We start from the raw sequence: 13,620 nt of genomic DNA, 5'->3' as shown, positions 1-13,620 counted from the left end.
AAAATGTTCAAACAGATCTTCCAAAAACAAGCACTAAAAAATGAACATAGCTGGCAGATTGCCAGAAAATAGCCGCAATAGATTCGTAGATCGGCAGTCTAAAAAAACAGTAAAAAAGACAGACCAAAAAAATCGTCTTTTCATTGAAGGCTGATCTGTTATATTTTGATTAAAAATCTGTAAAGTTATTGCTGCCTCTATTAGCTGATCTCAAATAACCTTCATTTAGAGTGACACACACCCATTTGACCTCATCTCTTTGAATTAAAGTAAATAAAAGTCAATTTCAAAGTGAGGAAGTCATTTTTGAGAGTGAGGTAAGTCAAGTGTGACCAAAAATTTAATCACGCGCATGAACAAAAGAACTCGCTCCACTAAGAGCGAAAAATGACGTCACACATGCAATTCAGTTGAAATTGCATGAACGAATGAACAAAAGTGGCTGTGACGTCATATGGTCGTAACAAAAATCATGACGACGAAATAAAAAAAACATAGCAGGACAAGTCCTGACGTACAATTCAAAGAATTTTCATTGACTAAACAGAAAACTAGACCTAGAACGGACTATGAATGGATTGGAAAAACCATTTACAAAAAAATCCGATCCAAAAATCGAAAAAACAGTAAAAATCAGAGTGAAATTGCCGCATGTGAACAAAATATCACTACCGAGAAACCAAATTTTTGTTCAAACACCATTTTCTCACACTACTTTAAAATAAGAGCGAAAAAAAATTCACGCCGCAAAACCACTCGCTTTTTCGCTCCATTTCCTGTTTCGGCGTGACCAAAATCGCCACTCCAATTTGACTTCAAAAATCATGAAAATGTGTGAACAGATCTTAAAAAAAAGACGGCGCCCCAATACAATTCAAATTCTTTGAATTGTAAACAAATAGGAGCGCTATAATAGCCGGCTGAGAAGATGAGGGCGGCTATTAAAAATAGAGTTGCGAAAATAGACATTGGTCATATAGCGCAGCTGTTAATTACCAAAATGCTGTAAGCAAAGCTAGTTCCAGACTTCCCAGGGCGACATATAGAGCGATCGCCCCTATTAGGTTTCGAACCAATTGGTCTCGCCTCTTCAATTTCAATACATGGTAATAATACATAAAACAGCTTTATAGCTTGATTCCACGAATTGGAAAATTAGGCCCTTGTGGAATTGAACAGTAAATCGTAGACCTGAATCGGAAATGGTTAAGTGAAAAAAGCATGAAGTGTCTTTTACCTGGTCAAAAAATTACAATTGATTTTTCAAAAGGATCGAACTTTCGTCAATCAGATCATTGCCAATGACTTGCGAAAACATTGCTAATGAGTTTTCATCATATCTCAATCATATTTCAATTATATTAATAATCAGTACAAGAACCAAACAGCCAACTAGCTTCGAAGAGATTGCTCTCACACAACCGGCGTTGAGTTATTGATGATTCCAGGGGTAAAATGACAACAATCATTCACAATGGAATTTATTCACTTTTCATTTTCTACAAGATCAATCAAAATTCAATAAATCAAAATGTTCAAACAGATCTTCCAAAAACAAGCACTAAAAAATGATAACAACGATAAGATCAATGAACACTATTGAGGTATTAGTTTTAGGCTATTAAAAATGAGTAAGAAGAACTTCCGGAAACATAGAACATTTGATGTGTTAGCATATTCTAAGCCAATTGGTTGCGGCTACTTGCAAAACAATAAATTCACGAGTTGCTAGAGATTTGACAGCAAAGTTCTCCGAAATGTGTGAAAAAGAGCTCTAAGAAAGGAAAAATTAAAGAAAAAATTTAAAAAAGAATTAAAGGAAGAGATGCAAAAAAGACACGAACGAGTTCCAATGGACAAAAAAATTGAAGGCTTTAAAAGTTTATTTTTTATAAAATAATTCACGAGAACCAGAAACTGAACCTTAGTTTTTTTGTTATTATGTTTAGTTATTCAAGGGAAAGATGTAGTATGTTTGATTTATAATATTACAACATGTAACTTTAACCTTGGGGTTATTCGAATTTACATGTTTGAGATTTTTTTTAAAAAAAATCTTACAAATAAAACCCGCATAATTGTAGATTAGTCACGCTCTTTGAGAACTGCTCAGCAACATAATACCCTCAGTATTTACCAAGTTATCCCGTTTCTTCAGACAAACTCGCGAAACTTGTTTGTCAGACAAAAAACGCCCAGAAAAATTGCAAAAAATCCAAGTTGAGGCCAATTTTAACCCCGGTAACTCATCGCTACCGCATTTACTAATAAAGTGTTAAAAATGTAAGTTTAAATTTAGCTTTCTATTGATCTGCGCGGTTGAAAAGTAACACTAACCTAAAAGCTGCATTCCTGTTACAAATAACTCGGCAGCTTTATCCACGTGCTTACAGTCAATGTAAACACTCAACAGATCGCCCAAAATTTTTGTGTTCAGACCAACAGCAGGTTTCTTCTCCCTCCTCACTGTGTAGTTAACCACATCTATCACTTCTATGACGTCATCCGCTATTCTGACCTTTTCATTGTTTGACAGCTGGCTTGGTCTGCTTTCAGATAACAGTGAGCAAAAGTCGTTTAACACCACTTGGCTTCTAAACAGACAAAATTAAATAACAAACAGCCTCCCCTGACCCCATATCTCCATGAAAAATCGTTAAAAAATTGTAATTGTTTGTGTACTAACAAGAGTTTGACCACAACAGTTACTTTATGCCCATATAAAGGACGATAAACATCCAGCACAATCGAATAACGTCACGAGAATTTGTCTCAAAGGAGTGGCGAGGGGTGGGCTTTGGTAGTGTGGGGGATGGAGGTGGAGTTGGTGCGGTGCATGTGGACAATTTGTCCCGTTTTTCCAGCCGAAAAGTTAACTCGTCAGACGAAAAAAAGTCAGAAGAACAATCGAATAAAACAGCAGGCAGATTGGCAGAAAATGGCCCCGACAGCTTCCTAGATCTGCAGTTTCAAAAAGATAAACATAAACCGACTAACTTCCAACAAATTTCTCACGAGAGACAGGTGGAAATCACCTCTCTAATTTTACTTCTCATTGACACGAAAAAGCCGAAAACAGATCTTTAAAAAAGACAGCGCCCCAATACAAATCAAATCTTTTGAATTGTAAACAGAAACCAAGCGAAGATTAATAATAGGCTTAGATATTTCTTTGCGACTATTAAAAAAGACAGACAGGCCAGTAAAATAACTAATTAAGACTTTGTTTGAGAGAAATTTATTGGTTACATGACAATATATACCCAATGCTAAAATATCCAATTTATTCATCGATCTTTTCGTTCAATAATCTGATTTAACTTGAACGTGGAAAAAATCCACTCCTTGCAAGACTAGTCCGGCCCGACCTCTTGTAAAGCTATACGAACCATTATCAGTGGAAAAACGCGCATTAATTTGATCACAAGGCTTTGTTTGCTGCGGTAAAGGAAAAATATTAAATTTACTTTATTTCTTTTTCGATCATTAATGCCATGCGGAGCATTCAGTTCAAATGCTTTAAGCGTTCAAAATCTAGGATACATTCAATAATCAGAGCAAGGTAAGTGCAGTGTTATTTATCTCACCGAGAAAATGAAAAAAGTTTATTTCATCCAATCATAGTCAGTTTAAAGGTCCAGTAAAAATCAACATGACTTTTGTCTAAAAATAGAAGTGACGACACAAAATTAGTCATATTAGCGACACGACTAGGATGAATAATTCAATCGTTTTCATTCAGCATTAATGCTTTAATCTGCGCTAAAGTTGTTCCGGTATTTTCGCTCAATAAATACAAGTATTGTTTAACTTTCTGGATAGCAAAAAGCTTTTCCGTAGTTTCCCCCTGCTTAGTGGGTGCACCCTCAACAGCACGTTCCATACAGAAAAACATAGCCGGCAGATTGCCGGAATAGCTGCGAAAGAATAGACCTGCGTGCCATATAATAGAGATAGAAACAGATCTAAATTGAAAAAAAAATCGACGCCGCTAAAAAAAACTAGGTAAAAAAACATTCAGCGATAAATTAATAAAGCTTGTTGAAATTCATTCCGCATTGACCTTAAACAAATTCAAATTAAACTTAAGTTTTAAAGTGCAAAAGTCATTTTATTGAGTGCGGTAAGTCACTTGTGATCAAAATCTAATCACGCAAAAACTTTTTCTAAAAAGAGTGCGAAATGACGTCACGCGCGCAAACGCCGATAGTGAGAGGAAGAAGTCATTCAGAAAATTTGACTTTTTCAGCTTTGCTGTGTGAACAAATGTAAAACGAAGAAGAGCGTCAGACGACGAAACAAAAAAACATAGCCGGAAGAATTCCGGGAGCGACTCGAAGCGTCAAAACTTCACAAAAAACCGTAAAAACAACGTTATCCTTGTTCGGAAATAAATCAAAACTGATAAAAATTTGCAAAATATTGCAAAATTTAAAACAAAAGCTTCCAGATTTCTCAGTGAAAAAGTTCAAAACTACTTGTTGTCTCTGGAGTTATGTCAAGGAACCAATCTCCAGGACTTGAAAAACTTCGTTGGCCAGTAATGATCGCTAAACTCAGAAAAGGACAAAATTAATCAAATTTTGAAAACAATCGCAATATTTAACAAAATCTTGCAAAAATTCAAGATACTAAACTTCAAAACCATTTCATTGTCTCAAGAGACTATCCAGTATCTCTATTTCAAGCTTTAAATAATTTCACTGGCTCAAAGATCCATAAACTTGGAACACAACAATTTTCCAAAAATTTGAAAAAAAAAAATGAAAACTTAACAAAAAAAATGCTAACGCTGGAGTCAATAAAATATTGATAACCATTCCATTGACTCTTAAAAAATATGCAACAGCTTATCATCAAACCTTGCAGGAGGTCCCTAGGACCCTGGTACCGGAAAAAATGATAAAAACTTGAAAAAATTGCAAATATATTTTTTTAAAATTTGCTGATATTAAAATCTTGAAAAACATTCCAATATCTCTAGAAGCTATGCAGTAACCTTTAATCAAATCCTAGAGAACGTTAAGTGGCTCTTGAGACTGAAGAAACCAAAAAATGACCTAAGATTTGAAAAAAAAAAGTTTCATATATAACTGCTAAAATTTGTGATAAAAGTTAAAAACTAAACCATGGCCAAAAAACATTTTCCAATAACTTATTATCAAACCCTGACGCAGATTTTCTGTTAGGCTGAAAAACCTGAAAAATGACAATAAATGTCAAAAACAATTTAATAAAATTGCAAGTTTTGTAAAAAAAAAAATGCTAAAATTCGTGGTGTTGAAATCTTGAGAAACATTTCATTAGATTTCCAAACTGTACAGTAACCTATGGTTAAACCCTAGATGAGGTTACTCGGCTCTTGAGGCGGAAGAAACCTAATAATCGACAAAAATTTTCAAAAAAACAAAACAAATAGAAAATTTTGCTAAAAAAACTTGAAACTATTCCATGGACAATAAAAATTTTGCAATGACTTATTACTAAACCCTTAAGGAGGTTTTCTGGCCCCTGGGTCTGTATAAGCTTGAATAATGAAAACTAAATGTCAAAAGAATTGAAAAAATTTGCACGTTTTGTCAAAAAATGCTAAAATTCGTAATGTTAAAATGTTGAAACAAGTCCACTACCACTAGAAACTATGCAGTAATCTACTATAAAAACCTAGAGGAGGGTCCTTGACAACTAGGGCTGAAAAAACTCAAAAAATGACAAACATTTCCAAAAAGCTTGAAAAAAATAGTTAAAATTAGTATAAAATTGCGTGTTTTTATCGATCGGTTGTTCGATTGTAGCCAGGTGGCAACAGTGCGGTGGATGAATAAAAAATCTCGCAAGTTTTGAATCAGCTTGCAAGACTCTTGCAAGTTTTAAATTCACCCATCACTAGGGAAAACATGGCACCTACTAGATAGGGTGGAGAGCACAAACGGAGGAGTTCCCTGCTTTTAGTAGCATTTTGAGATCTTTCAGTTTTGGGACCAAACAAGAAATTCGAAATCAGCCCAACTCATGTACGCACTTCTCGGTTCAAACGTGACCACCATAGCAACCTGTCACCGTTGGATTCAACGCATCTATTACTATAATCATAGTAATTTTTGTTTCTGAGTAATCACAGCGGAATATATATATATATATAAATATATATATATATATATATATCTAATGATATATATATATATATATATATATATATATATATATATATATATATATATATTTATATTTCAAAAAACAGACTATTTTGATCACTGGCTGATGAGAACAAGGATTGTGCTCACGCGCGCTAAGGACCAATGTCCTCAAATTTCATACCTTTGCGCGTATCCCACGAGTTTCAGCACATCCCACAGTTTAGGTACACAGAAGTATGCAGACTTGTTTCCCACTTGAGGCATGACATCTTTGATGAACATGTTGGCAGTGGGCGTGAACAGGGTAGGGACTGATGCGAACAGCTTGTCACTCCACTCTCTCCCACTTTCCACGTTAGATAAAGTCTCAATGTACTTCTTGAAGAATCTGCAACACATTGTTACTAACGCTTATTTGAAAAAATAACACCCCACATTCTTTCAGAAATTCTGTTTTTTAAATGCGATTTTCATCGGTGTAGTATTATGTACAGTATATTATCATTGCTGATACCGTTAAATTGTTATAACTGGTCCTATAAATCTCGTGCATGACGTGACGCGCTCTTTTAATGGCTTTTTAAAAAAAAACTACACAAAAAATGTTCGCATGCTGCAAAATCTAGCCGAAACCTAATTGTTAGCTTGGATGTGATTTTTCTACCGCGCACACAATTGTTGTCATTAGTGTGTAATAGTCATCAAAACATATATCACCACAAGGGTGAAACATAAATGGACTAAGGTCAGACGAATAACTCTCGAACAACGACAGGCGAGGCAAACAATTTAGAAGAAGGCATAGACATGAGAAACTTTTATGGTGCAAAAACTTCTCAGTAAAAGTACTGAACTTATTTTTCGATCAACAAAAATTTTTTCAAAAAATGCTTAAACACAAAAATATTAGCAAAATCAAGGTGAATAAAAAGTACAAAAGAAGAAAAACCTTTAACATAACCACTTAATGTCGGACGAAGGGCTATTAAACAACAGTGAAACAATAAAATCAATTGAAAGTACTGCCAACTGAATTCAGCCGCTAAAGATTTTGAGTAAAATCAATTTAGATCACGCAAAAATCAAGAGGTGAAGAACAAAAGATTCACACAAAATCAAATCAGTCCGTCCAGACGATAAAGAGAAAAATAGTATGAAAACAGACAAAAATGACCATTAATAGATTCATTTGAGAGCAATTGAATATAACAAGCAAGCCGCAAAAGAGCCAGCCACGAGTTTCGTTAAACTCTGAGGACAATAAGCGAAAACACGTGTAACGCATATATTGATGTTTGCAATACGATTTCTATCATCTATGTGCAAAATCTTCTAACGACAGCGCCCTGAAATGGCCTCCGAACTCAGACTATAGACAACCGACGTATGCCGGACAATTTGCTCTGGATCAACTAACGGGGCTTGATTCTATTGTCGCCTGACTGAAGCATGGAGGGTTAGTAGCGGGGCAATAGGTTTACTAAGGTGCTGGCCACTGTAAGATTTAAAGTAAAACATACCCGGCAGATTGCCGGAAAATAGCCGCCGTTGATTCCAATAAGCATGATTGGGATTGAAAGAATAGAAGATATTGAAAAAAAAAAAGATTTTTGCACAAAAACATTCTTAAGTCCGATTTATTTTGATGGCATTTCGTAGTTGAACATAACGTACTTCTGTTTTTTAGAGAGAGGCTACAGGGGCTACTATCAATACCAATAAGCATTAGAGATTGTAAATAAGACTTATAGGAACGACGTTCAAATAGCGGGCATCTCAAAATTGGGCTTTATGGGTTTATCCCGTTTCTACTTCTGACTTCAATTTTTTATACTGACTCTGTTCATTTTGAATTGCTTTGCTGAGCAACTGATGTTCAAAATCACTTTTAGCAGAATGAGAGAAGACAGAGAGAAACTAGCCTAGAGAAGATATCACGCAAAATGTTGAAAAAGTGGCAAAATGAGGTAAAGCGAAACATTTTTTTATTCGACGAAGTAAAAAAAAACATAGCCGGAAGAATTACGGAAACGACTCGAAGGAAAAAACTAACGCCCCTAACAAACATAAAACTTATTCTACTGATTGACCACAATAACTAACATAATACTCATCCTACTGAATAACACTTGTCACTTTAAAACAAGAAAATGAAAAAGAACAATGAAAAAATAACTGACCAGAAAAGACGATAAAGCACGTGATAAAAATTTTACATTGAGTTGGAAGTTTAAAAAACACAACTTTTGGCGAAAACACATGCAAGAGGTTTAGTTTTATTTCGTTGAATCACTGCAAACTGAGACAAAAACCCAACACAAAATTTTCAAGTAGAATAAACGGAGGTACAAGAAAGGAAATGAAAAACAAAACCAAAAAAATTCTCTGTAAAAAAACAAAAAAATGGCCACAAATTATGAATCAAATACCATTATGCTTAATTCAAATCATTATTTCAAAAAACTTTTATTACTACATCTGGTGAAGCGTCCACCAATCCAAATCATTGTCTATTTATAAAAGTAAAACGAAGAACGAAAAAAATAGGAAAAAAGTTAGAGATTAAGAAAAGTTAGTTATATTTGTCATTGAGAAGTGCACTAAATATATTTCAATACAACCTCTAGAAAAGCTCCTATCAAAAGCTAGAACACTAAAAAGTAGGGAAAAAGCAGAAAATCAGAAGATTTCAGCAAAAATTCCAAATAAAAACGCTTCATAAAAATTACTCAAAATTCGCTTCATAAAAATTACTCAATTATCTTTAACAAAATGAATCAAAAATGAAATCAAAATCAACAAAACACATGAAAAACAACTAATTTGGACTATAGGAATCCCCAAATGCTATAAAAAATTGAAGAAGACAAAGGGCATTTAAAAACAACTTAAAAATCATAGAAAAAATTGAGCTTTTTTTATTTCACGTGAGCACATAGACCCAAAAAACGTTAATTGGAGCGAATATAGTACTGGAAGACTTCTGAAAGAATAGGAAAGTCGAATAGGCTGAAAAATTTCTCTAAGTTTCGAAAAGCGAAAAACAGCAAAAAATTAAGAAAAATAATTAAATATTTTCCAGTCTATTGTCATTTTTCTAAACAAAAAAATCGATTAAAACCTAAGAAAATGTAATCACTTGGTATCTAACGACTCAGTAACTAACATGCGTCTATTCAAAGCCCATACAAAGCATTATAACAAAACAAAACGCAAAAAATTGCTAAAATTCGCCTAAAATTCAGCAAAACAGCTGAAAAACCAGCAAATAGTATAAAATTCTTATTAATGACCAGAAACCTACGAACCACTATTAAAACAACCCTCAGCATCACACAATATCATAATCAGACTTCAAAACCAAAAAATTAACAAAAAAACGGTTTTAAAAAGCCGCACGTGAACACAAAATTTCGCTCGCTTACACAAATTTTTTTCACACCTCAATTTCTCGCTCTCTCGAAAACAGCGGAATGAACAAAAAACCACTCTCTTTTCGCTCCCTTCTTCAATTTTCTTCAGCACCCAAACCACTCTAAAATTTTTCACGCGTTTCATTTCCTGCTTCAAAATTCACTCCAACTAAAGTGATTAAAAAAAGGACTTCTCCAATACTCCTCTTCGAGTCGTAAAAAATAGGAGCGCTATAATAGCCGGCTGAGAAGATGAGGGCGGCTATTAAAAATGAAACCAATTTCGGCTCGGTCTCATGTGAGACCTATGAGCAAACTAAGTCAAAATAAGTTCAGCAGTTTCCATTGCGAATTATCGAGTAATTCAGATAATGAAAATTTAAAATTCAGGCTCAATAAAAGATCAAGCAAACCATACCATAAAAACAGAGAAATTGAAAATTATTCGCAAATAGAGAAAAAGCAATTAGATATTTGAGCCTGATCAAATGGTCGCATCAAAAAGAACAAAAAAGTGTCGAGCCTGATCAAAAGGTCATAACAAAACAACAAAAAAACCACGATGAAGTAAAAGCCTCGATAACGATTCGCAACTATCAATAGAGTGACCGAAAATTACCGTCAAGAAAGAAAAAAATAATGTCACGCACACAAAACTAATTGCTGAGCGGCAAGAGCCCAGTCACCAAAAACTGCTCTTCTGATATATTCAAGCGTGATGAAAAGGACCGCAACAAAAATTAACAACCAATGAAAAACATACCTGGCACATTGCCAGAAAATAGACGCAATAGTTTTGTAGATCTGCAGTCTCAATCAGAAAGTAAAAAAGAGACCAAAAAAGAAACTTATTCTTTTCATTAAGGGCTGAGATGTTAAAATTTGATTAGGGCTCTCTATCACTTATTGCTGTAGCTATTAGCTGCTCTTAAATAACCTTCAATTAGAGTAATATACACTCACTTGACCTTATCTCTTTGAATTAAGGTAAAAAAGTCAATTTCAGAGTGAGGAAGTCATTTTTGAGAGTGAGGTAAGTCACGTGTGACCAAAAGCTTAATCAAGTGAACGAACAAAAAACTCGCTCCACTAAGATTGAAAAATGACGTCACGTACGCAATTCAGTTGAAACTACATGAACGAATCAACAAAAAGAAGATTTGAAGTGATTGTGACGTCATACGGTCAAAAATCTTGACGAAATAAAAAACATAGCCGGAAGGATTCCGGAACCGAATCGAAGTAAAAAAAGTGACGATCCTCGTTGTCCAAATGCACATTCTACAAAATTATTCGAAGCCTTTTGAAACAAAAACCGGAAAATTATCATGAAAAACTGACAGAAATTGATACAACATCTGATAAAATTTGATTTCAGTTGAGACTTCAAAAAACTATTGGTAAGAGAACCTGTAAAACAAGTAATTCCCAAAATATGAACAACTGACAGACAACTTCTTGAATGGGTTGGTAAAGAGAAACTCGCGGGAAGGGAAAGAGATGACGGACAGAAAAGAGAAGTAATATTCTCTAAAAAAAATCTATACAAATTCTAAATGCCATTTGCGAACCATTAATCTGAAAAAACTTCATTAAAATTACATTTTTACGTACATCAGACAACCCCAACAACTGACGGAGAACTACTAAACAACGATTAAATAATCTAGAAAAAAGTAATTAATTTATTCAAGTGAAAAGTGCCGTGATTTTATTTCAAGATTTGTTCCCCATAAATTATAGAGCAAAAAAAATTATAGCTTCTTCTGTTAGATCGGTCACTGCTCCAAAATCCAGAAGAGAATCATCAAAACATAAACCGACTAATGTCGGAAGAATTGCTCTCGAACTAAAGGCGGGTAGAAAAACATTGACAAACATTGAAAAACAAAACCCCGCCGGGAGTCAAACCACTGACCTCCCGATCAATAACCAGATGCACTGACCACTCGTCCATCCGACCCTGTTTTTGCTATGCGGTAACAGACTTTATATTAGCAACAAGATTTACTTCGGATTGAGAGCAATAGAGTTCACAAAATTAAGAACGAAAGCTGAAAAAGTCACTTGAGAAGTCAAAGAATGTTCTAGAAAAAATCAAAATGGTCGAGCGAAAAATTTGATTTAAAAAAAGGCCAACACAATTACAATAAATGCTATTAACTTCGTCCAAGAGCAATTAAAAACTATTGAAAACAGCCAATACAAAAAATCTGAAAAAATTGTGGATTTAAGTGTTGGTCTTTTTTATAGTAGCAAAAACTAAAGAACTCTAAAACAAAATTTAATCAAGAAAAACAAGAGCCAGAAGCGTACGATTAGAATAAATAAGCAATAACCATAAAGACTGACAAAAGTCGGCAAAAAAATGCCCAAAAATAAATATTATTCAAAATGAAAGATCACCAAAACTAATAGAACAACTGATTTCTACCACACCACAAATGCTATCAAAAATAGAAGCAGAATACAAAAAAATAGAAAATCTTAAAATTAAGGCCACATGGTACCAGAAAAAACGAACATAGAATTTTAAATTATGATATTTGCAGCAGATGGCCCAAACTACTTCCAAACACACTATAACTAGTTTAGAAAAAAGTGAGAAACACTTTCGATAAAAAAATGGAGTTAAAACTAATAAATTGCTTCGAAAAATCCACACGTGATCAAAAAATTTCACTAGCATAGCGAAAGTACTTTCAAACCTACTCTTCTCGCTCTCTCAAAAAAATAATATGACCAGAAAGCCCATCTCTTTTTATGCTCTTCGGTTCGTTTAGCAGTCTGACAAACACTTAATTTTCTCATAAAACATTGACTTTTACATCCTCTTTTAAATACACCCAACATTATCGATCAAAAAAGTGCATGTATTTATTAAGCAACCATGGCTTAAAAACAGTACACAGTCATCCTTCTGTGTAAATAGAAAAGTGAAAGACTACAGAGATTCGAGAAATTAAAATTCTTTGTAAAAAAGTTGTCAAAATATTAAAATCATGTTTAACAAAATTTACATTGAATTTCAAAGATTAAACGTCAAAAAATGAGTCAGATTTTAATGACATGAAAGCAAACCACTGACTGCACAGAAAGAATATTTCTACGAAACAAAATCAAATACAAACAAAACACAAAGAAAAATTAGACAAAAAATAGCAAAAAGCGGAATGTGTACACTTTTAAAAAACAAAGAGACCTAACGTTCAAAACAATTGTTCAATGAATGAATTGCTAAACGATCGTTGCCATATACACTAATTTTTGAGAAAACAAGTCCGCGCACAGTTCCAAAAATGAAATTAAGGAAAATAAGAATTAACTAAAAAAAATTGAGAAATTTGTGCCCACTTTGCACTTAAAAAATTGTGAGGCTCTGTAAAACTTAGCGGTATCAATTTCAGAAAGTTGCGTATTAATGCAGCATCGATCGATAACCATTTCTACAAAAACTAAATTACAAGTTAAAAAAACAGCCAAATGGACGAAAAAACGGCTAAAAACGGTTATCTATATGCGCCGGTCGCTCAAAAACATTTTTCAAAGTCAAAAAGTCATTCACTGAACGCAGCGCGTGATCAATAGGCTTCTCTCGCTTAAAAAGAAATCTGTTCATCATGAAAGCTTTTCTCATTTTTGCTTTTAGGTCAGAAAGCCGCATGAACAAAACTACTTCCTTTAAAAAAAGACCTTTAGAAAACCAATACTCCTCTTCGAGTCGTAAAAAACCAAGAGATGGTCAATAACAGCCTCAGCTATCGCTTCGCGGCTATAAAACGATGAGATTAAAGACTACCGTGGAACACACACACACACACACACACATGCACGCGCACGTATATCCAGGACCAACTCAATGAGTTGAACGAATATTTTCATAATTCTCGTATCAGTAATATATCTCGATACAATGTCTTGGCATAAACGGCCCTCGAGTAATACTCGATCCCCAGACAGTTGATTATTGCATTTTATCACGTGACCATTTGAGTCTTATGGAAGATTTTCTCTCAACGGAAAACCATAAGTAACTCATGGTAAAACGAATCAAAATTAGTCAACAACTT

The 13,620-nt window shown here is 34.1% G+C and overlaps 1 protein-coding gene across 1 annotated transcript in view; it reads right to left on the bottom strand.

Moving 5' to 3' along the window:
* The window catches only part of LOC142349834 (small ribosomal subunit protein mS39-like), a 34,102-nt gene that overhangs the window by 1,772 nt on the left and 18,710 nt on the right, over positions 1-13,620 (bottom strand). Inside the window, exons 6-7 of the mRNA XM_075401637.1 lie at positions 6,319-6,525; positions 2,338-2,594 (exon numbers count right to left, since the gene is read on the bottom strand). Coding sequence (XP_075257752.1) covers positions 2,338-2,594; positions 6,319-6,525 — 464 coding nt within the window. The remainder of the gene's footprint in view (positions 1-2,337; positions 2,595-6,318; positions 6,526-13,620) is intronic.

Source organism: Convolutriloba macropyga, chromosome 11 (genome assembly GCF_964194025.1).
Source record: "Convolutriloba macropyga chromosome 11, txConMacr16.3, whole genome shotgun sequence".
Taxonomy (NCBI): Eukaryota; Metazoa; Xenacoelomorpha; order Acoela; family Convolutidae; genus Convolutriloba; species Convolutriloba macropyga.
This window is presented reverse-complemented; position numbering and strand designations above follow the sequence as displayed.